The sequence below is a fragment of the Nomascus leucogenys genome, chromosome 21, assembly GCF_006542625.1.
Source record: "Nomascus leucogenys isolate Asia chromosome 21, Asia_NLE_v1, whole genome shotgun sequence".
Classification (NCBI taxonomy): Eukaryota; Metazoa; Chordata; class Mammalia; order Primates; family Hylobatidae; genus Nomascus; species Nomascus leucogenys.
This window is the reverse complement of record NC_044401.1, coordinates 20,462,664-20,487,967: the sequence shown is the minus strand read 5'-3', so window position 1 is coordinate 20,487,967 and position 25,304 is coordinate 20,462,664. Positions and strand designations below refer to the sequence as shown.

The window sequence follows — 25,304 nt, the reverse complement described above, 5'->3', positions numbered from 1 at the left end:
AAAAAGCTTCACAATACAATGAAAAAGTTGTAGACTAAAGATATTCAATATTTCTCCTTGTAAACTGCTTGCAGTTTTGATTTTTTAAAATTATACATATTCATCCACAATATAAGGCCTTTAGTTGTGTCCTGCTGCAAGGTGTTCTATAGTGTAATGAATTACAAATTATAACCAAGCAGTTAATATGCACTAATAACTTAAGATATGTGTAGTTGGTAACAATGTGATTTAGTAGTAGCATTAGGTAGTCTAGATCTTTTTATGAACCACAGTTAGGCAGTTTCTTCTATATCTGCTAAGGGAAGGATAATACTCTATAAGGGAGTGTTGAAAATAAGTATAATTTTAAAATTAAAAACAACCGTATTAATCATAAAATGGAGTAAAATGGAAGACCTCAAACTGAGACTCACACATCCCCACCAACATTTAAAATCTTTTGCACCTCACAGCTAAGTATCCAGTGAGAACTGATTGCCATACAAACCCAGTTCTTCTCCAGAGGCAGGAACTGTTGGTTGCTTTATATCTGTTGCTATTCTCTCCAAGGGAGTTCCAGTAGGTCTGAGTGTTGACCTCAGGGGTGGTATAGTTATTGGGCCTGATGAAATGATTCCTGTAATGTAGAGCCAAAGTAGTCAGGCTTTATATGCACACTGCCAAGTTTCCTATAAACATTTATTTATTCCGTATATGTTTTTCAGCACTCACCATGTGGCTTGGCACTATAGACCAGCCTTGGAGAGAAAATGACCTGACTCTTGGGGGAGATAGATGTATGAGCCAAGTATATCAAAGCATTATTATAGACATTGTAAAAAAGTACTAGATAACATCACAGAGGCGGCGTGTAAGAAGAGGGAGTGGTTATGTCTGAGGAAAGATGGAGGGTTGTCGGGTTGGAGTGGGCAGAGAAATGCCTTCACAGAGGATATGCCAATACAGGAGAAATTATTTGTAGGTAGAGACAAGAGCTGTATTATAGACAAAGGTTATAACAAGAACCGTGTCAGGGAAGCATGCAACAGCCTGGTGTGTTTAACTTGAAGGGGTACAATAAGAGCTGGGAGTGGAGGGGCAAGGAAAGGCAGATCGTGAAAGAAGTTGAATATCATGGATTTGGATGTTATTTTTAGGGACTGAGTCATTTGTGTAGGCAAGAGAAAGGAAGGTGAACTACAGCAAAGGCAGTGGGACTGGATGGAAGGGGTGGACGTGAGAGCTGTCAGGGAGACTCAGTGGCAGGCATGGAAGATGGCTAGAGAAGAAGGAAAAAGATTCCTAGGGTTAATGTCCATGATTCTGGCCTGGTGGCCAGTATAGTGCAACCCTGATTGCTATATTCAACAGTGACTCCTCCACTCTTAAAACACTTATAAGTCCCTAAAACTGGATCCATCCCAAGGTCCAGGCAAGTCTGGGTGTTTGGAGTGGAAAGGAGACTAGATTGAATTTTATGTTCCACCTGGGAGAAGGAGTCACTCTTGGGCAATAGAGAGTCAAGGGATACAAGCCTGACCCGAGGACTATGGCCCAGCATGGAATCAGGGCTGAGTAGTCAGATGGGCCTCTGGCCTGGCCTCCAGGGATGCATGTTCCTGACCCTAGTGGGTATGAGCCATAAGAAGAGGTCAAGCAAAACCCAAGAGAAGTTGCACTGCAGTCCACAAGGGCTTTCCAGGGTTGGCAGAGTCAACAGGAAATGCTGGCATAGCATAGCATTTTCATCCTGGTGAGGAGAGTGGGACTCAGAAGCCTGGGTAGATCTGGAGATTGAGGGCAAGTGGCACATGTCACATGGCAGCCCCAGACTGTGCTCACAGACACATGTGAGAGAGCCTCAGAGGACTCCAGGACATTGGACTGGAATTCAAGATACACTTTCTGTGATGCTAATCAGGCCAAATCTGTACCAGTGCCCTCAGTTATGGTTTGGCTCCTCAGTGCAGCCATTTCCCTTGAGTTAGAGGTGAATGGTGGAGGGTGAGGGTGGAGAGCAGGGACTAGGGTTCATCTCAGAAGTGGAATGTATTTACAGTTCTTCTTCAGGCTGGGTGGGCTGTACCAAAGCTACGTTTACTGACAGGAGAGAACAAGGGTTTATATGGCAGGCACCAAGGCCGTCAAACTTCTCTTTAAGGCACACAGCCTCACAGCATTGCTCTGGAGGGGGCCCCCAAGTGGCACACTCAGGCATCACCCTGTGGCTCATCCAGTCTTATCTGCAAGCTGCAGGAGCTCAAGTCACAGCTGCCCCAGGTTATAGTAAATGGGGAAACCCGGTCTCCTAGCAAGGCCATGTCACTGGGCTTTGACTCAGAAAGGCACCAGAGGTATGGATGGGAGGCTGCTTCCTCCTTCAGCCCATGGGAAAATGACCTAGAGTTCACTGTGCACATGGGACATCCTACAAGCTCCATCACAACAGCCTCCTTTCATCCTGTGAAAACAGTGACATCCACTCCCTTTCACAGCGATCCTCATCGGTTTCATCTTTCACAGCTGTTTTAACACTTTTATCCCGATTCCACCTAAAAAATATTTAGGGAGTAGTGTTCTTGAGAGAGGGAGGAAAGATGGGGAACATGCTGAAATTTGCTGGCAGGTCCTGGATGAAGAGCCCTCAGTATGAGGTAAAGCTTCCGTCTGAACTAGGTGAATTTTACTAACTCAATTTCATTCCTTTATTCATTTTGTTATTACTCATCAAATATCCTCTATGTGCTAAGTACTGGATTTGGTTCTGGGAATTCAGAGAAAAAAAACCAAGGACTTTGTCATCACAGAGCTCACAGTCTATTAGGGGAAGAGAAGTATGCAAACAAACAGTTCTGAAACAATTTTCTCTTTGCTCTAACAGAGGTGTATGTCAAGGACAAGAACGGAGAAGCAATGCCAAGACTACCTCGAGGAGTTAGGGAAGGTTTTTAAAGAAAAGGATGAAGTCTGAGTATCCCAAGCCTCGAAAGGGTCATTCTATAGGGAGGGGCAATGTGTGTGCCCAGACATGGAGGTAAGAGGCAGCTTGCCTCCAAAACATATTCCTGTATTGTTGCACAGGCTAGGCCTTTCAGTCACCCTGAATATTTTAGTCCCAAATCTTCCCCTGAGCACCATACCAGGCCTGGCATGAAGGCTGTTGGATAGGAGAGCTTTCAGTGGGACACACAGGATTTTATTTCAGGAGACAGAATGATAAGTCAATGACAAGTCATCACACCTATTATTCTTGGGGCCTTGGCAATGTACAGCATCTTGTCCAAAATAATCCCTTTGTTGAAGGGTCTGAGTCAGCTTCAATCTAGGCTCCAAGCACTCAGACATCTAAGAAGCAAATTTGCCTAGATGCAGAGAGATGGTTTCCTTCTTTCTGTCCAAGAATCAGGTTGTAAGTCCTGAAAGCCATCATTTACAGTGTCTAGTCTTCAGGGCCAACACAAACGTGTCACACACATCAACAGTGTGCCTGTTGCTAGCATGCCAAGAAGAGCTTATGTTGGCTAGTAAAACCGAAATCATGGCGGGAGAAGGAAAGGTACATGACTTACGTACCTGCACTTCCTGGCTTTCCAGTGACATTATTTGGTGGTAAAGGTTTTCTTCGTGGGGGTGTAGGTCTGGGTGGCAAGGGTGGGCGGAGAGTCCCTGGGATTGTGGATAAGAGATTGTATTTTAGATAAAGCCGTCATAAAGATTCACTATAGAAAAAAACAGGGTTTTTTTTTTTTTTTTTTTTTTTTTTTTACATAGGAGTTTAATTGAGCAATGAATGATTCACAAATGGGGCAGCCTCCTGAGCCAGAACAGGCTCAGACTTTGGCGCAGCCATGTGGTGGAAGAAGATTTATGACAGAAAAAGGAAAGTGATGTACAGAAAACGGAAGTGAGGTACATAAACAGCTTGTCATTTGCCTTACTTGAACATGGTCTGAACAGCTGGCTACATTTGATTGGCCAAAACTCCGTGATTGGCACAAGGAGGTGTCTTGTGACACCTCTGCTTGTTATAGTTTATGATGTACAGAAAAACCTTTAGGCTGAACTTAAAATACGTAAGGAGGCAGCTTTAGGCTAAACTTGATTAAAAAACCCTAAATACTTTAGTCAGGGCACAACTGATATTAGAAAACAAAATTTCTTGGTATCTTTACTATTTTCTTGTTACAATAACTTAATGATTATTTTTATAAAAGCTTTTACCAAGCTATAAAATGAAATTTATCCTTCTGTTGGAAGCTAGTCTTCTGCCTGTTGGTAGTTTAATGATAATGCAACCAAGGAGCTGTTTGAATGCTCCTCTATAACAAAGTTGGCTACAGTAAGATAACAAGCACACAGCGTCATAAGTCACAGACTACAAGAACCTGTCATTTAGTTCAACACAGCAGGGTGGACAGGTTTTCTTTTGCTATAGTGAATTGACGTCCCAAGTTTTTAGTTTCCTTGAAAAAATACCTCTGCACACAATGGAAGTTGGCTGGAATTGCAGGCAGAACTGACACAGAAGTTTGCTTCTGGTATTCTCAGCACTGCTTTTCTATAGCTTTCTCCTGCCCTGTTATATTCTTCTGCTCATCCTCCTCCACTTAGGTGCTCAGAATTTTTCAAAAACAGGGTTTTTAAAAATAAAAAATAATGTTTGATAATTAGCAGTTGAATGACAGAATAGATTCTACAGAAAACTGCACACAAATATATTCAGATATTCCTATAAATTAATGTTGGTAATGTACCAGGGACAACAAAGCACTTTAGTATATAGAAAACATGTCCTCATTATAGATGAATATACAGTCGGGCCCTTCATATCTGTGGGTTCCCCATCAGTTAATTCAAACAACTGTGGATGGAAAATTTTTTTAAAAACCACAATAAAAATAACAATACAACAACAGCAAAACACAAAACATAATTATTTATATTGCATTAGGTATTATAGTGGATGATTTAAAGTATATGGGAAGATGTGCATGGGTTATATGCAAACACTATATGATTTTATATAAGGGATTTGAGCATCCTCAGATTTTAGTATCTGAGGAAAATCCTGGGACCAATCCCCCATAGATACCAAGAGATGATTGTACATAGGTATATCTACTTTTTGAAAGGCTATAAACACGTATAGAATTTAACATCTTTCATTTTCCATGTAGACTTAACAGGAGCACTTCTGAACTTCATTATCCCCAGTTGCCTTTTATTTTGAGGCTACAATTTCTTATACCATTTTAGTTTTAAATTGTTAAAGCATAAAATTTCTCCTTTTGTGGGTGTTTTACTCCATTCTCAGCTCTATTATATAATTATAATTAAAACCCTTTAGAACTTCTCAAACACTACATCGAGGTAACCCTGATGGCTGAAACAAGTCTGTATCTGTGGGGAGCAGGCTGTGAACAGTTGTGGTAGTTGCGTACCGCACAAAGACACTTGGCCCAGGAGGTGTAAGTGGGGGACAAAGCTTAGCACCTGCTCTGCTCATCCACTTATGAACTCTCATGCAAGGCTGCCAGCCCAGAGGAAGGGCATTGTTTTTCTCATTGTCTGCCTAAAGGGTGGGGTAAACAGGCACCTTTTTATAATTTGCAGAAGGGTTGGCGAGGTCAGAGGTGCTCGGAGAAGTCCACTTTAACCCACGTTTTAAGTCTTGTGCTATAGTTAAACAATTTATATCTTTTTTTTGGCATAACATATGTTGGCTTTAAAATCTTCAAGAAAAATAGTCAATCCAGAAAAATGTCTGGTATACTAGTAAGAGAAAGACTCGCTCTCTGTGTGTGTGTGTGTGTGTGTGTGTGTGTTCAGGGGTGTACTGGTGGTTGACATTAATAAAAGTCCTTATTCAATGCAAAGGTATTCTGAGTCACCAGGTTCATACTTTTGGCCTATAACATAGAGCATACTCTTAAATCAGGAACTTAAGTAATCTCAGGCAAAAAAATATTGTAATAAATTACACAACACCAAAACTTAAACATGATAAAAACTAGAAACCACAGTGATTCTGCAGCATTTGTCCATTATGGCCCCTCAGAACATTATAGAAAGTAATGATTCAGTTAGTATCACATCGGAAGTTCCTATTAATATTTAATTTGTGCATAGAGCACTTTTAATTCCTCCAAAAATAATATTCCAAATGTTTTCCTAGCAATGCCCATGCACTGTGTGCATGGTTCTGATACTTGTGGCTGTTTTTGCCACAAGAAATGATACTGCAGTTACCATCCAAGTTTCAGAGCTGAGCTGTCATAAAAGTCAGCATGTTATTCCTTACCTGGCTTTTTAGTGGGGTGAGTAGAGTCCACTGATACATTTCTACCAACACCTGATGGCCTGGGTGCTTGCTTGACCCCTATGAGCAGAGATAATGAAAGGGAATAAACATATAGCGAAAATGTTCCATGGAAACTTGGTAGAGTTGCCAGTAATAACGTACATTCTTTGCAGAGCAGGCGCATTGGTGTTTTTATGCCAAGACATTTTAACGGGCTTCTATTATCTGGCTATAGAAAAAAATAAAAACCCTACATTCACTAGTTGTGATATTTTCTCTGTAGAATTAGCATTTCATGGTAAATTGTGGTTTTGTCCAAATCTTTCATGAAACTCATCCTGCACTGCCTTACTGGGTGGTATTGCCTCACCAGGTGGGATTTCATTTATGGTAACTGGCCACCTTTTGCCAATATTCATCAGTACATTTTGTAATTCAAAAAAAATTTTTTTCTTCCAATCCCTCTACGCCCATTAAAAAAAAAAACCACACACACACACCTTAGAATTCCAATGTGTTTGGGTCTATACTTAATGAATTGACTTTAAAATTATTCCTGGAGTGGCATTAGCTATGAGGCTATTGAGACCACAAATGATCTTTTGGGATTTGTAAATTAGCCCTGGGCAGGCCTCTAACTCAAAATTACTGTTTGAAATAAAATGATTTGAAAATCACTTTGTGTGATATTTTGTCTCCTAGGCCCCTCAATAATCTTGTGGTTATTACCAGCCATTTGCCTAAATACTCAGGCTTGGACTTTGGGTAGCAATCCCACAGGGAACTAATTAGGTTTTTGTCGTATTTTAAAAATTATTCTTTCATATTATAAAATAATCTTCCTTAGTTTGGGTGACAGTCTTCATTATAAAAGAATAGAAACAGACATTTTTAGAATTTAAACAATAAAAATTACTTCACAAATAATGACCTGTCCTAAAAAAGAATTCATACTACTTTGAGGACCTGACTGTAATTTACATATTAAAAATAGGAATGAAATGTTTACATTAATATACTAGTTAGTACATTAACAATGACAACAACCCTGTTTTGAGGACTCACTGTGTTCCAGAAACTGTTTGGGGACATTATATACTTGATTTCATTTAATGTGTGGGCAGATATATTAAATATACAACAGAAGCTTTGCCTCCCAAAAATAAGATGACATTTTCACATTAATTTATGACATTCAGGGGATGAACCTAGTATTGCAATCCCACATCCTCTGCTGCTTGAGTAAGAGATAAAATATATAAAATCATGGAGAAATTACATATGGAATCATGAATTAAAGCTTATTTGTGGTAGGAAAAAAATGTTTCTGGGGGCGATGACTTTTGTGACTAATCCCATAGGCAGGCCACAAGCAAATGGTTCATTAGCCTTCCTCCTGTGTCTCACTGTCAGGGGTAGTGGGGAAGGGAAATGGCTCATTTCTCTGTGAACAGCATAGGGAATTGAAGAATACCTGCATGTGGGTCACTGGGGTAACTTGGCTTGCCGAGGTTTGATTTACCACGATTTCTCCAGGGTAACACAAACTTTTATATACCCTAGAAGGCTAGTAGGCTGTCTTGAGTAGACTCTTCTTTACAGCCCCTTTCCAAATCTTCCTGCCCTTGAAAAACAAAGTATCTTGATCCAATACTGTGCAAGTGCCTTACATATTCATGATTTGACTTAATTCTTACAACCCTCTGTGTGTGGAATATAATCCACATCCCACAGATGAGAAAATCCAAGGCAAGGGGAGATTAAGCAATTTGCCCAAGGTCTCACAGCTAGGAAGCAGTGGGATTCAGGCCTACATATGCCAGGATCCAAAGCCTATCTCTTCAGCACTAAGAGGCAAATAACAGAGTACTTACTATCCTCTGATCATTTTCTTCCTGCTATTCCTCATAGTAACTCTGAGTGAATATATTCCTAGAGCTCTCTACTCTGTCTCTTGGGTGGCTTGAGCTGCCACAACTGTATGAGGGCTAAATGGCCATAGCTGGCAAGCATGTGTTATCCAGCCATGCCACGGGTGTGTGGGACTCAGAAAGTAGTCCAAGGCTGCCAGCAGTCGCTGATCAGGCATATGCAAATCCACCAAGTCACAGGGGCTGGTAGGTTAGAAATCTAGGAGCTCTGAAGAGAATCCAAATTTTGCAGAGTTACATTATATGTAAGACCAAAGATACAAATTCCTTTGCCCTCTTTTTTTTTATCCAGGGAGAAACGGGAAGAAATGAGCCATTTTCTATGTAGGTGGAGACAGAGGCATCATATTCTTATGATCCTTAGATATAAGTTCCCAAATCAAATAGAGAATCAGCTGCAAAACTAGACTTTCTCCAGCCTTTAGAAATGGATAGAAGCCAGTGGCGCCCGAAAGCATTGGGAAGGGCCATGCAAAGGGCAGCTGTGTGGCTCAGTGGCAAGATCTGGGGACAGGAGACTGAGCTCTCATTCTGGACTTGCTCTCCTGCACCTAGCTGCTGTTGAGGCATTTCACCCGGGCCAGAACTGGAGGGACTAGTGAACGTCTCTTGCCTTGAGTCAGAGGAGAGCAAATGAAGGCCAAAGGCAGCAGAGAGGGAATGGGAAGAGAAAGGAGAAAATCAGTAAGAGAAAGGAGAAAATCAGTAAGAGATACTGTAAAGAACAAATTCTCAGGAATTGGCACCCAATTAGACAGTCTGGCCCAAGCTGTGACCTGACTTCTTTTTCCCTCAGGCAGGATTAACCAACGCATCTTCTAATGGGCAGAGTCAGCTCTGTAAGCACCAAGACTTGAGCCTCAGAATGAGCCCCCAACCTTCATATGATAGTCCTCTAAAAATCTCTGGATTTACGTAGTTCACCCCTCAGCAATTTATCATCCGAAATGAAGTGACAATTTGGGTATTTTTAACCATGGTAACAAAAACTTTGCAAACAAACAGAGTAAACTGGAAATCGGTTCTTAAATGTACCAGTGACTTCATTCCCTGTGATCAAAAAAGGGTGATATTTATGGATGATTGGTTTCTGCACTCTTGTCCCAAATCTTAGCACCTGGCTAAAAAGCCACAGGCAGGGAGCCAGCAGCCTGGAAGATTTAGTTACAGCCCAGAAAAACACATTCCTCAGCCTGAGGGGACTGGATTATCGTGCAGCACACTCATGTGGGGGCAGTAAACTGTGGTTCCTTCATTAGGGTGTAGAGAAAGGAGTCTAGGGTTCAGGTATTTAACAATATCTGCCAAATCATATGTGCCAAGGTGGTTTCAGAATTACACTTTGCCTAGTACATAATGGGCTTTCAATAAATGTTGGTTGAATGAAAAAATAGCTGCACAACTTCCCTCAGGGAGAAAGTCAGAGAGATTGTCTAGCACTGGATTGGCAAACTTTTTCTATACTTGCTTTCACAGCACAACGGCAGAATTAAATATCTGTGAAAGAGACTATTTTGCCCACAGAGTTGAAAACATTTATCCTTTACAGAAACAGTCTGCTAACCACATGCAGACTGCTAACCCCATGCTAACCCAATAAATATTTTCACCTTTGTGGGCCATACTGTCTCTGTCACAACGATTCAACTGTCATAGTACTGTATATGTACCTTTGTACACAGTACACATTGTACATAGTACAATGTGAAAGGGAGATGTGTTTCCAATAAAACTTTATTTACAGAAACAGGCAGTGAGCAAGATTTGGCCTGTGGGGCTGTAGTTTGCACAATCTCTTGGCCTGGTGTGTGCATGGCTTGTAGCATCTCTGTAGGCAGGTCTCAAGGAGATTTTAATAGGTAGGACACATCAGCTAAGCTGGGACACGTCTCTGGAAACCATGGAAAAGCAGAATGCTAGAGAAATGACCCACTTTAGATCTCAACCTCTGCAGGCTACTTTCTAACCTTGGGGTAGAGCAATACCTATCTACACATACATGTATAAAATACACATACATCAGGGAAAATATCTATAATGATGTGAAATAACATATAAAATACTGAGCTCAAGATATTCCTGGGGCTTATGGAATCACAAGATTTTTTATAGAGACCTCAATAGTCAAAGGTCTGTAGTCTTTAGGCCTCAGAATCTGTTTTTCTTTTTTTAAGTCTTCCAAGGGCACAACCTTAGGTGGTCTAAGACCATAAAGAACATATCCTATAGGAACTACAAATCAAAACCACAATGAGATACCACCTTTTTCCTGCAAGAATGGCCATTATCAAAAGTCAAAAAACAATAGATGAGATGGCGTGGATGTAGGGAAAAGGGACCACTTACACATTGCTGGTGGGAATGTAAATTAGTACAACCTCTAGGGAAAAGAGTTTGGAGATTCCTTAGAGAACTAATAGTAGAACTACCATTCAACCCAGCAATACTGCTACTGGGCATCTACTTAAAGGAAAATAAGTCATTATATGAAAGAGACACATGCACATGTATGTTTATTGCAGCACAATTCACAGTTGCAAAGATATGGAACCAACTTATGTGCCCATTGACTAATAAGTAGATAAAGAAAATGTTTGGTATATATACACCATGGGATACTACTCAGTGATAAAAAAAGGAACATGATAATGTCTTTTGCAGAAATTTGGATGGATCTAAAGACAATTATTCTAAGTGAAGTAACTCAGGAGTGGAAAATCAAAAACCATATGTTCTCACTTAAAAGTGGGAGGTAAGCTGTAAGTACACAAAGGCATACGGATTGATATACCGAACTTTAGACACTCAGAAGGGGGAGGGTGAGAGGAAGCTAGGGATAAAAAACCACAACATATTAGGTACAGTGTACACTACTCAGGTAATGAGTGCACTAAAATCTCAAATTCACCAGTATATAATTCATCCATGTAACAAAAAACCATTCATGTTTATCCATGTAACAACAAAACCCAAAAGCCATTGAAATAAAAATTTTAAAAAATAAAATTAAAAAGAATATGTCCTATAGATCACAAACACTTCCTTTATTAACTAATTTTTTAAAATGTGAAATATCTGAGTTGAAACTTCAGCAAGAAAAACTATAGGAAAATGTACGTGAGATGGATAATAAAGATAAATATTCTGAGTAAGACGTCAAAGCTGAGCATGAAACCATTTAACACAAAAATGATGCATTAAAAGAGTCAACAGAGGCTGAAAGTAAGTGTGGATGAGACAGTAGAATTGTGTCAGAGAAGAAAATAAACTTTTGTGAACAGTTGCATTTCTATAAAGAAGTCTGATCAAAACTATGCAGAATCAAAGGAAGGTGGACTAAGGTAAGTCTACAACCTGGAGAGGAGAGATTTTTAAACATTTTTTCCTCATCAATTTCTGAAAATAGTATTCTCTAGGCAAATATCTGAGAGCTGTTGTTTTCCTTAATAATATGCTACATAGATAATCATGTTATCTATAATTTCTGAATTTTATGCCATTTACTTCTTTTCTTGCCTACTGCATTGGCTAAACATTCACTACTATATTCAATAGAAGTGGTGAAAATAGAAATCCCTGCTGTATTCTCCATCTTAGGAGAAAAGTGTTTAGTCTTTCACCGTTAAGTACAGTGTTAGTGGCAGCTTTTTCTAGTCTATTGCCTTAACCACTCGGCCACAACTACTGCTGGTGTGAAAGTTGTAGCTTTTTCACAGATGCCCTTTATCAGATTGAGGAAACTTCCTTTTATTCTTAATTTCCTGGGAGCTTTCATTAGGGATGAATTTAAAATTTTGTCTAGGTTTTTTTGTGCATCTACTTGGATAATCATATGATTTTTCCTCTTTATTCTGTTAACATGGTGAATTACACTAATTTGTTTGAGTGTTGAGCCAACCTTGAATTCCTAGGATGAATTCCATTTGGTTGCTATAAATTACTGTGGCTGACATGGAGATGTACTGCCCAGATCTCCATTCAGTGCCCTCTGGTTGAAGCTTACTCTGAAGGAGATGATAGCTGGATGCCATCTGCTGACCTCACTCCCTGCAGGCAGGCAGCAAGTCCTTCCTTGTCAGGGGATCCCAACTGACAAATAAAAGAATATAGACCAGGCACAAAAAATTTTGGTTGGGGATGGAGGTGGAGTGAAGAAAGAGGAAATAGTGAGCACAGCGTTGTCTACCTGTGCCCACCAGCCCAATTTCTCCCAACAATTGACAGATTAAATTGAAAAAGCCCTGCTATATTATTCTTCCAAAGCTAAGTTGGATACATTGTTATAAAGTTGACTTTATGTATACAAGAAGGTAATAGATATCCATGTGTAATACAAATGGGCTTTGGAAAAATATTTATATTGTTGATAAGCTAAAATATAATAATGGTTTGTTTCCCTGAGAGATAATTGCATGTTCCTAGTAAGAATCAGTATTATAGTGAAGGTTAGTAGCTTTCAAGTGTGATCACAGCTACTTTACTGTTCTTTCATTTGCTTGGTTGACATCTAAGTGCTTTCTTTTATTTTTACTTATGCAACTTCCAAGGAATTATTTGATTATTAAACAATTTGTACCTGCCTTCCTCCCAAAAGGATCTGAGAGAAGGTGGCTCCATTTACAACCAAATTGCTTATGTCAATCTGAAAAATTGTGCACCATCTAATCCCACAGTTGGGAAGAATAAAAAGAGTAGCTGAGCACAATTAGATATTGAGATGCTTTCTTGCTTTTCATAAGTCATGAATTTATAGTATTGGCCTCATTATTTGGTTTGAAGATAAGTGAATTCCTAGAAATTCAGAGACTGTAATAATCAAGTACAAAAAGCACGTTCTTAAACAAAGCTCAATAATTTTTAGACTAAATATCTCTAGGTATTATTCATATCTCTTTCTCATTAGAGAACCATCATGGGTTAATCAGATATATATACATTAAATAAATTCTAATTTTTTTTACCTAAGCAAACACAAGAGTTATATTACTAAAAATATTTAAAGGGAATGATACAATTCTGTGTTAAGGCATCTAAATAACTACCATTTATCCATGAAGTTGGGTGTTTGAATATTTATTAGATCAGTATCCTAGGTTTTCTAGCATAATACTTACTCCCATAGATCTGATTAGATTACAGCTATGTTATTTAAGATGAATGATTTGAAAACATTAATGACTGTTACCAGGGTAACCAAATACGAATTGCTCTGATTAAATATTTCTTGTTTAAATTTCATATTCCAGATTGCTAACAGATGCAGTCATTCAAAAAAATTTTAATGGTACTTGTTAAATTATAAACTTAAAAACCAACTAATTATAGTTCAAAGACCAGTCTGTGTATAAAAAGTATTTTGAAATTAGGGGAAATAGCTATTTTTAGTGTTTTCACTCAATTTATACTTAATCAGGATCTTTTTCAGAAGCAAGATTATATATAGTAACTAGTAGACTAGGTTTAGGAAAAGTGAAAAAGTCTTCACTATTTTTAGAGACATTTGAAGTTTTGATTTTGGATTGAGTTATAATTTTCAGTTACAGAATTACTAAGAACTTTAAAAACTGGTAAAAAGGAAATTAAAATGTGAATTCAACAATATCATAAAATTAAATAACACTTATAGTTTTGACAGGATAAAAAGGAAATACACTTGTGATTATTACCTGTTCCCACTCCATTCCTACTGGGCATCCCACTGGGTTTGGGCCTAGTAGGTCTTGTAGTTGTCCTATTCAGAACTAAAATAAAGTGGGATATAAATAGTTCATTTTCTTATTGAAAGTTTGCAGCCAAGAAAAACAAAATTTCTCAGAGAATTGAAAGTCATTTAGGCAATAAAAAAGATGACTTACCAAAAATATTATTCAGAATATAGAAACCACAGTCTTGTATAAAAATAATAGACTTGAATTTGAAAACAGAGACCTGAATTTGTATTCTGAGGTGATGACTGTGCTTCAATACTTGACTTGAAAAAGTAACTGGCAAGGGAATTTATAATCCGAAGAGGGAAAGATCTTGTCTCATTTATAGGCATTAGATACATTCCAAAATGGAACTGAAGAAAGATCAGGACTACATATGTCTAATGAAAAACCAAAATCTGAAGTGTATTTGTCAAGGCCTCCATTCATAAGTTGGAGTCTTTCCACTTCTTTTCGTGGGAATCCGTAGGTACAGAGGTTTCATTATACTAGTCCTTTCACAAAGTCCATTGTCAAGCACAGAACTTGATGAAACCATTTTACTTCCTTTCCTGCTCGGGAGAGAGTCATAGCCTTACCAAAGCCTTAAGAGGTGACCTATTTTATAATCCATTTAGAAGACTCTTTAAGGAGGAGCACTAAGTGTATTGTGCTTATGTGAGAAGCTCTGGAGCCATACTGCTCATCTTTTGATCCACTTTCTAGTTCCTCTCTGTGCCTCAGCTTCCTCAACTGTACCTCACAGGGCACATGGCCAGTGCTCGGTCATTATTAGCCGTGATCGTTACCGCTTATTTTTTAGAAATGTTTAATATAACCAGTCTCACATTAAGCTCTCAACACCTATCATGACACACAAAGTCACAGAGAGATACACATGGTTATAAAAGATTTCTGTGCCCAATTATCTTTAGAAGTTGGAAAATTATAACAAAATATATGGACTCTACATAAACCAAAGAATATAAAATTATTGTTCTAAAGATGCATTCACTGAGAACATTCATTCGTAAGCAGGTTTCATCATCTGGAACTTTAAGACTCCTTAGAATCACAAAAAAAAAGAAAATAAAACACCAGTGTTTGGTCCAACTTGTGCCTCAGCATAAGAGTGAGTTACGTGAACTAGATCAACCCCTCCAAGTTAACTTTTTTTCTGAACAAGCTCCAGTGAGGGCAATCCTAGGACCTTTGGAGAATTTAGTAAATTTAACATATTTCCCAATATATAACTATTTTTGCTGTTTAGAACTTGTGATATTTTTATTCTCTGAAGGAATCAAGTAAAAATGTTCTCCCAGAACAAGAGCTTTTCTATGCTGAAAAGAGACCATCTTTTCTTCAGAGAGAAAGAATATCTGAAAGTAACTATTAAATAATAACATGTCATAGCTAACTCTATGCTACCTCTTTGTCAGGAAAATTGTCCAACACTATTTTAAAAATACTTTTAAAACAATAAAATTTCACAGTGATCTCTGCATCTGATTATCCTTAAAATCCTTAGTCAAGTCTTCCTTTATGGATTCATCAGTACCTTTCCACTTATCCACAGAGATCAGAGTCTCCGTACGTCTCTTATTGCAATGTAAGGGCCCCCTTTGGTTTATTTGGCTATTTCAATCCATTTTGTATCTTCCCCTGCCTGCTGATTATTTAAGTCATCAGAGAAACAACTTACCAGGTCTGATGTGTGGCTTGTCAGATGTTCTGGGCCTCATAGTAGTATAAAATCTGTGTGGTGCTGAAACAGAGGAACACTTTTTATTTAATAAGCAACAGACCAAAGCTTCCTGAATGGAGATTTAGCATCCTAGGTACCAACAACTCATACACTTTGCATGGACATATAAAGAAGTTTCAGAAAATTCCCATTATGCATTATAGACTTCATGCTAAAGGAAAATAAAACAAAGAAAATATACATGACTGAAAATTAAAGATGCACATAGAATGAGGTAGTTCATTTGTAAGTTGTGTTAAGGATTAGTCATCATTTTGTCCCTATTTTTCAAGAGCTTTCATTTTACCAGATGTTTGCTTAGCATGATAAACCCATAAGCCATCCATCTGTCTGTTCATCTGTCCATCCATCCATCCATCTAATCTCTCAGTGAAGAGTCATTGTGAAATATTATTTTGCTAAAGAAGTCAAACAATCTTAAAGGTAAAAAGAGAAATGAATGTTTAGGTAGGTAAAGAAGAAAGAGTAGGAGTATGTGGTCTCTATCAAATGGTCTTTGCTCATGAACCTGAAATGAGTACTCAGTGTCATCCATAATGCTGTAGAAATGACAGAAAATGGCATCTGGTACCCTGCCTGTCAAAAGAGGACAAGCAAGGAACAAGAACTCAGATAATCCCTGGGCCGATTATCCAGCACCTGCACAGAAAGGCATCCTAATGAAGACTTGCAGAATGAATGAATAAGTGGGTGACCATTGCACGCAGGCAAACTTGTGAGAACCTGCTGAGATATTAATGCATCCTAAGGTTTTAAGGTAAGCATTCATCCTGGAATTCATCTATTCCATGCTGCCCTCCTCTGTCCCCAATTCCCCATCACATACTGCCTTCTGCCACCAGCTTTCTTGGGAATGTTTTTGGAAAAATTTTTTCTTGCAAACTATGTAAGTAGATTACATCGTTTTAATGATTTTATTCACATTTCGAGTGGATATTTATATAGCCATAAATCAGCAATGCCTTGCCTACTAAGTTAACAAAGTATGCCTGTGAAATAGGTTATAATGTAGCTCATTTATAAACTTCCAATGTAAAGACTGTGATGAGCAGAATTTTGCCATACTTCAAGCCAACAACAGCGGACACACACTGAAATTCCCTATAGGTTTATTTTGGGCTTTCCCAAGTATAATAACCATAAAAATTCATTCTCACAGACCTTAAAGTGCCTGAGGATTTTTTGTAATTTTTTTCTTCCAATTTTGAGATGGTGGGATTCCCTGTTAATTTAACCTATTTCATCTTTCCACGTAAATCCCTTTGAATGCTAGGTTGCTTCTGCTTAAAAAAGATAAGAATCATAGTTCTTGTCTCATTCTAGAATATATATAAATTTTAAGACTTTGGACAGGAAAGAGATTGAGAATAGACCACAGAAATAATCAGCACTAAATGATTTCAAAGCCATGGCATCTGAATTTTTGTTTTAGTTTTCTCCATAGTCTTCATTTAAATCTAGAAAGAATTTTTTTATAAAAGAGCTTAAATATAATTTAAGTTTAGGTTGTAAGTTACTCATATAGCTCATCACCAAACAATATATGGCCTTGAGGGTTTCAATTTTAAACATAGAAAAACAGCTAAGGATATAAGAAAAAAGTCAACATATACAAATATGTTAAGACAATTTATATAATGATATGAGATCATGGATATATTCCCAATAACAGGTGAAATTTATATTTAATACAATATTCTGTTTAAAGTAGGAAAAGGCAAAATGAGGAAATAACAGGCCTGTGATCTTTTATCCTCATTCTGAAATCTTTAAATCTCTAAAAAGCTAAAATCTTTCTCATTTGGCAACACAACCTGTGTGGAATGAAAGTCTTTATTTATCATGCTTGTTGTAAATATTTATGTATTTTATGGTAAAAACAGATTGATTATGAGAATCCAGCTATCTTCTCTTAAGCCAGAAATTAAAGAGATTTGCAAAAACATGAAATAATAAACATACAGAAATCAGGGTGGAATAGGGATATATCACAACGGAGCATCTGTTCATTGTTGAGGCTGGTAATAGAGATCTGAGAGGGCTGTCATTATATTATACTTCAGAATTCTGTGTATAATTATAAATTAACAGCAACTAAAAATTAAATGAAGTAATTGAATAAAAGTTTAAAACATAACAAAAAGTTAAACCAAACAAACAAGTAAAAAAGATTTAGAAAATTTAAAGGAACTGCCCTTTATTGTAGTCTTTCTTAGTCATGTTTACTTGGAATAAATATTGCCCCAGTGACACATGTACTTTAAAATCAGATTTCTTTCATTATCATTTCCTCTTATTATCAAACTTTTCCCACCAACTTTCCCCCTCAAATTAGAACTCATAATGGGCAACATGAACTTATTTGTCTTCTAACTCCCTAAATGTTTGCTCTTTTTGGTCTTATTTTTGGCTTTCTACCATCTAATAGAGGCAGAGATGGGCAAAAGGGGTCATAAAAAAAAAAGTATTAGCAGTCCACAAGTGTTATAACCTAAGTAGGATAGTAGGATAGAAAAGTATAAACAGGAAGACTCCTGAGTGCATGAAGATGAGATAGAGCTTTGTGTAGGCAAGTTCACTTCCCCAAAAGCAGAAAATCACAGAGAAGAAATAAAAAGTAGGAAATCACTTCTCTGGATGTTTAAATATTGGCATAATTTTGAAAAGTGATTTTTCTTTTTAATAGCTTTTTTCTTATTAGTGTGTTTCATCAAATGGGGGAAGACTGGAGAAAATGAGAAAAGGAGAGAAGAGGAGGAGGAGGACCAGGAGGAAGTTAGAGAGGGAGCAGGAAGAGGAAGACAACGGTTATTATTTATCAGATATGGAAAACGAGACAAATGAAGGTCAAATGTGGGGAAAAAATGGGATCTTCCACTCTTAGTTATAAGCATCAAGTGGTCAACAATACATTAAAAAAAGTAAGTGCCAATGAAAGAACTTGTCTTGCCTACATTCAACTGATACTCATATAAGTATTCATATTCGGCTGATTTCTTTCACCTATAAAATGATAAAAAAATCAAGTAATCCACTGTGATGAGAAATGACATTCTGAAAAGAAAATTTCTTTCCTGATTAAAAGCAAATAAGGAAAAGTTATTCTCCAGAGGTAGGGGAGAGGATTACCCTGAGTTGTCTTTGCCAGTTCAGTTGTTCGTGGAATCTTAGTTGTGAAAGGTTCTTGGGTGGATTGGTCTGTTTCTTCTAGAGAAAACACAGTAAGATTGCTTGTTTTAAATAATTACCATTATGAATATGACCAAAAAACCCATACTCTTTTCTGCCCCATGCAATAATAAAAGGATAAGTTGCACTTAGAAATACACTCAGTAATCACAATAATTCAAAGTTAGTGGTACATTTTAATAACTCTCCTTTATGATATCTGCTGTTTTACACTATTATTTTAATGATTGTTATAAGGATTTCCAAAAGCTTTTAGCTCACGATCATTGTATCATTAATCTAGTTGTGGCTATTCTTGGATATGGCTCATGTATGAAAGTCTCCTAGTTGCCTCGATGTATTTATCTCCTTCATATTTCTTTCCTGCCCATAAATCCCACATGTTATTTTGATGAGCTGGAAAGGAAATATCATATGAAAAGATGTATATGATTTCGTATGATATTTTCAATATCATATGAAAAGATGTATATTTACATCACATAAAACAAATATTCTACTTTTCTCATGTGAAAATCAGAGCGTATGTTTGACATACAAACACAATCCTCTTGACAAAATAAAAAAAAATACATACAGCAATACTTCCATTCCCATGTTACCTTGAAATCATATATTATATAGACACAGCAAATTACACTGTTCACTTTGCCCATACTGGATCCAAGGAAATACTTGGTATAAAGGATACACTGCTATCTTTTTGTTTTCTGTCCTGCTTTTGTATTCTCTTGATTCTGCTCAAGAAATATACTTGTGATAATTGACAGGTAATGGTTCTGACGTGAATAAACCAAGACACATTAGAAAAATAGGGAGTAGAAGTTAAATAATTAGCATATTCAGTAGTGGTTTTTGAAAAGCACTTTCAACTTTGTCATCATGGGCGCCATTGATTTTGCAGAAATAAGCTAGATTAGATGAATATTTGATTAGAATATATTTGCTCGATTTTAATTTTTTCTTCCAAAAGGATTTTATTTTAAAATGTGATCAGTAACTTTATTTCAGTAGATACCCACAAAGGATGGATTATTAGAAAAGGAATGAAGGGAAGCAAATAGGGCCATTGACTTAAAGCCATATGGGATGCAGTGTAGACGGGAGAGAGGAGCCAACAAATACAAGCCAGAACTCTAGCTTTTTGGTTCATTTTCAACCAAGAGGCAGGCAAACTGGAGTTTCCCACAAATTTGTGTTGAACTCCTTGAGAGCATGTTCAGCTCATCCCGATGGACCTTTCCAACTTACCCATCCTTGTTTCTCCAGGCAACTACCTGCTCATCAGTTTAGTCTGTCATTCCTTGCCCTGTGCCTCTTTCCCATCTGTCTGTAACTTGAAAGAACCATTTGCATCTTTGACTGGTCAACTCTCATTCCAACTTGAAGACCCAGTGTAAATGACCCTAATCTGAGAGGCCTTTCCTTATTTCTCCAGGTAGTTTGTTTGTTCAACATGTTGCTCTTTTCTCTATCACACTCATTGTAATTAGTATAACATTGACATTAATCCTAGGCACCCTGGCGGCTGAGTGTGTAGATTCTAATCCTGGCTCTGACACCAGCTGTTTCACCTTGGCCAAACTTTTAAACCCTCTATGCCTCAATTTTCTAATCTGTAAAATGGAGCAAGTAATAGAACTTACTTCACAGAGTTACATGGTTTAAATTTTAAAAAGGCATGTAGTGTATTGGGTGGCACAGAGGCTGCAGTATTGTGACTAAGTCCTGTCTTCATATTAGAGATGAGCCCTCTAGGGTAAGGACTCCTCTTTCAAAGTTTCTTTATAGAACTGCATTACTTAACAGTGCACCCAGTAAAGCTTAATAAATACTAGGTAAGTAATTTTTCTTCCCAAATGCAGTTTGAAATACAGAAAAAGCAACAAAAAAGAACAGCATTGATTTAGGAACATTTTTCTTTTTAGAATACTTAAAATTCTTAAGTATTCTAAATCACACTTAATTACCAGAGCCAATTTAACACATCTTAGATGTGTTAAAACATTCTCATTTTATATTGAAAATCAGCATATTAGGACAAATACCCAGTTAATGTAAAAGTATTGAGTGAAATGGATTTTTAAATAACCTATTATTTAGAAACAATCTATGAACATAATGTATTATGGTTACTTTAAGGGAAATTCCTAAAAGGCAAGTCCTTCTTCAACAAGTATTAAAACGAAATTTACCCAGAGTGGTCTGTAGTTCCTCTCGACTAGGACTTGGGGAAATCATGGGTATAAAAGGGATGCCTCGTGTCTCTAGAGGAGCTGCAAAAAGAAAAGGACCAAGGTTGTAAATTTTTAGATTCAAAGCCAGCACCAGACCGGATTGGTATTACATGAAATTCCTTCATTTGAAATAGAAAAAGGAAAGAAGAAAGTTAAGTGTGCACATAACTTTCAGAAAAATGACTGTGGAATATTAGAATAATGGTTCTCAACTGTTTTTCCACCAGGACACATACTACATGACATTCTATTCTTGAACCAATCCATCAGAATGGCTGGTTGAGATGGGGTGTGGGTTAGACACAGTCCTGGACTATTGGCTGTAGCTTTGTCCCTCTCTCCCCCATTCAAGAGCATGCATGATTACAAAATGAGTGAGAATATCATCATTGTTGGTATCATCTCCTTGACTCTGCTCAAGCAGACTCAAGGAACAAATCACTGGCAATTTTCAGTATTTTGACCAATAATGATAATTACTTGCAGTATCTTTCAAACTTACCTCATACTAGTATGTTACATTACAGCTGAGAACCACTAAACCAATGGAAATTGTTAAACGGGCACCATTAGTAAACACAGTGGACTCGTTTTGAAACATGGAGATAGATGAAGTAAATGAAGATGGATTCAGTAATGTCTTAAGGTAGTCTTCAAAGCAAACCCATTACAACACTGAAATAATTGCTTTTTTATTTTGGAAAGAGTAATAATAATGAGAATGAAACGATGAAATGGATTGAGAAGAAATGATGTTTCAACAGGATCATTTGAGAAAGGCCTGCAATCTTGATGGTAGCAAAGAAAACAGAGTTGGTCAATATGGGAAAACCATTACCTATTGTTGTCTTTGGTGGCTCAAATCTAAAGGTAACAGGTTGCAGAACTATGCCAAAAGCAAGCCAAAGGAACATATTTATGAGAATTACTACCTGGCAAAGTCAAAATAGTTGTCTTATTTTTTTTAGATGCATTGATTTAATAATTTAAATGTTCTCTAAGAATTGTAATAAATAAGAGAAAATTCTTCACATTAGATGCCAATCAGAGAACTTAGTTTAACTAAAACTTTGAAGTTCTCGATCACTGTCACTTTAGGGAAAGTTTTGAGTAGGCACTCACTTTTTTTTACTTAAAAGTACCTCCATAGTTGTAATGTAGCTACATTTACATTTTGAAAGGATGTAAGAGTTGGCTTAGTTAACAATGGTATTTATAATTTTAGCATGATCTCCTCAATGAACCTATGTACTATTCCCTCACTTAACCAAGGAAAAATATTTCAACCAGATGATTCAATTTACCCAAAGGAAATATGCATTATACCCATATATTTATCTCTGAATTTCTTCCATATCACAACCATTAAAAATATATTTACTTCAAGAATTTTTTGAAAAATATACTTCTTAGCCAGAAGGATGAAATAATTAATTTACCAGGTTCACTCTGAGAGACCTCAGGGTCTGGTTTATGAGGAAGGAGCACATCTTTTGGAGCTGAAAGAAAAAGATTATAAAACACTGCGTACTCTAAATATCCCAACTGGAGTGAGCTTAACCAACAGATATAAAAATCCCAGAAAGCATGAATGAAGCAAAAGTATTTTTACAATGGTTAATGACCAAAGTTGAGAAGATGCCTGTTTTCTTCAAAATGGGAAAATGTTACCGTGCAGGGAAGGTTCTGGTGGCAGTGAAACAGAAATGAAGTCAGTCACAGTTCATTTTGAAGTCTTCCTTGAGGAAGAAGAGGAGATAGCTAACATAATTAAACAATGAGGTAGAGCTCCCTCAAGTGGCTTTCAAAATAGAAAGTCGGTTTTTGCACAAAGTGGTTAGCTGCTGTTTGATATTCATGCTGAAAGTCCACTAACAGCAACAAAAATATGTAACTTAGATAGAGTACAAAAGTGGCTACAAATTGGGGGGAAACAATAAGAAATGGAAAAATCTTGAATATGTAAGAAGATGATAACACAGTCTTATTCTAAATGGCACTTACAGTTGCTGGGGGGAGAAAATGAAGCAAAAGGAATCAGCTAGTCATTAGAAGATACCACATGTAAAGTTAATGATAGTGCTTGTTACTTAGTAAATGACAGCTGTTGGCATTTTTGTCTTCTTTAGTGATGTGGCTTCCAGTGTATTAGGTGTCAAGCATGCTTGACATAAGCATATGAAAACAAAAGACAAAAATGTCAGCTGAACAATAGGCCTACTCGTATATGTAGTACCTGAAATCCAGTATATTTTTTAATGTTTGTGTTCTATTTTAGCAAAATTAAAGAGTAGATTGGAAACTTGGTACCGTATTTCTCAGTGGGGAAAATATTAGGGTGATTTGTCTATTTGTTAGTATCAGATTTCTACAACAAAATCTCATTCCACAAATAGTGTGAAGTACTTCAACTCAGTTTCCCCACAAACCTACCCAGGCCTACTCTCTCAGTGAAAGGTTTTCCTACCACACTAAACCTTTCATACACACCAGTATCTTTTTGTCAGGCAGTGTAATTTCCTTGCATCTTATATAATGCTGGAAAAAAAATTATGATTCAGGATAGAACTCTGCCTCAGAAGAAAGATGAAGAAAACTTTTTTGTTTTTTTTTTAATTATGAGGTGGCCAAGCACCACTTTACCATTAGTGGAGAAATAGGTTATATAAAATGAACAATCTCTTTTTATTGTTTTTGGGAATCATGTTTAACTTGCATGCCACAACCTGTTAGACTAGGCTGCTAAGTATTAGTGAAATTACAATTGTGAAAACTGGTACACTGAACAGAAACTTGACTCAGAACTTTTATGAGCTAAAAGGTAACATCCAAGGGAATTTGAAAATATGGATTGTTTTCTTAAAGAAAAAAGGAAACTTTAAAAAGGTTAGTGGTTGATAAGGTAGAGAAAGCCCACCACAATAGTGAACATTTTGCCTTTGCATGTAGTTTTTTTGGGGATTCAAATAGTAACATATGAGAAATTTCCAGCTGTAAATGAAAGAAAATGTTTATCTTGAGGCTGAAGAAGGCACTTTGATTTAGCTCTGTGAAGGCCATGAACATTCAAAGCAGCCTTTAGTTTATAAATACCCTAGTTAGTTACAGTACTACACCAAACAAAAAGGAGCTGGGATTAAGGAAAGGAGAAGCTGAGAAGAGATGTGGTACTAATAAATCCACCATACTGTAAATACATTATTCACTGCTGCTCTAGTTTACTGAGGAATTGAGGCTGGGGTAATGTGGATTCCAGCTGCTAAAATTGGCACTTTTCTTTTTAACCGTGAAGTGATGATTTAATAAACTGTCATAGCAGACTTCCTAAGCAGGTGAAATCAGTGGAAAGGAAAAAAATAGAAATATTTACAGGAAAGTAATATGAATCATTCTCCTACTTAGTCAACTACAGCTCCAAGAAATTCAAGTTGTTTTTTCTTTTTTTCCTATGTGGCATTCCTCTATATATTAAATTGAACAAGAGCATGATCCCTAAAACCTACATCTTTCATGCTGGGAGAAACTCATCAATGAAAATAATGACGACAATTTTCTGAGAAAGCAGTTTTGATTTCTTTATAAGAATATTTACTATTATTATAATTTTAGATTTAATTATGTTAACCAACTTATACCATTTATACTAACCAATCTGTCTTTTTGAATAAAGCGTGCCACTCCAAAGAAAGGTCAACACAAGTAAGAATGCACAATGTCTGTCATAGACAAACGTAAATGAATGTGCATGAAAGTTTTGATAGTTAGAAAATAATTAATGTGTTTGCTTTTGATAAAATTAGAATATGAAGTCTGCAATAAGGTTTACCCTGGCGATAGGCTACAAAGACACTGATTCTCTTAAAAAAGTAAGACATATAGACTATATACCGTATTCTATTCCTTTAATCTATACCCTCTATTCCTTTATTCTAACCTTGTACGATTAGGTTCAGTCTGAGAGGAAGCCCCGTTGGAGGCCACCTGCTGGCTTTCCCTGTGCTCTTGGGCCACCCTCCCTTCTATCTCATTTGAGGCCTTTTACTTTCCGTTATTTCTGTTATATTTTTCTCTATTTGTCCATGTTTTCATTTCTCCATGTTACTTCCCCTCTACCTACAAAACAGCTCGAATGCTCTAATATCTTAAACAAAACTATTCCCTTGACATGGCTTCTCCTTCAAACAATCCCTCTCTCTTGCTCTCATTCCTTTA

General features: G+C 37.0%; 1 protein-coding gene across 1 annotated transcript in view; it reads right to left on the bottom strand.

Moving 5' to 3' along the window:
* Window positions 1-25,304, bottom strand: part of ABI3BP (ABI family member 3 binding protein) — a 247,464-nt gene that overhangs the window by 25,318 nt on the left and 196,842 nt on the right. Inside the window, exons 52-60 of the mRNA XM_030802139.1 lie at window positions 22,532-22,591; window positions 21,931-21,978; window positions 21,051-21,131; window positions 18,796-18,873; window positions 15,604-15,666; window positions 13,881-13,955; window positions 6,284-6,361; window positions 3,556-3,648; window positions 491-619 (exon numbers count right to left, since the gene is read on the bottom strand). Of these exons, the coding sequence (XP_030657999.1) occupies window positions 491-619; window positions 3,556-3,648; window positions 6,284-6,361; window positions 13,881-13,955; window positions 15,604-15,666; window positions 18,796-18,873; window positions 21,051-21,131; window positions 21,931-21,978; window positions 22,532-22,591 (705 nt within the window). The remainder of the gene's footprint in view (window positions 1-490; window positions 620-3,555; window positions 3,649-6,283; window positions 6,362-13,880; window positions 13,956-15,603; window positions 15,667-18,795; window positions 18,874-21,050; window positions 21,132-21,930; window positions 21,979-22,531; window positions 22,592-25,304) is intronic.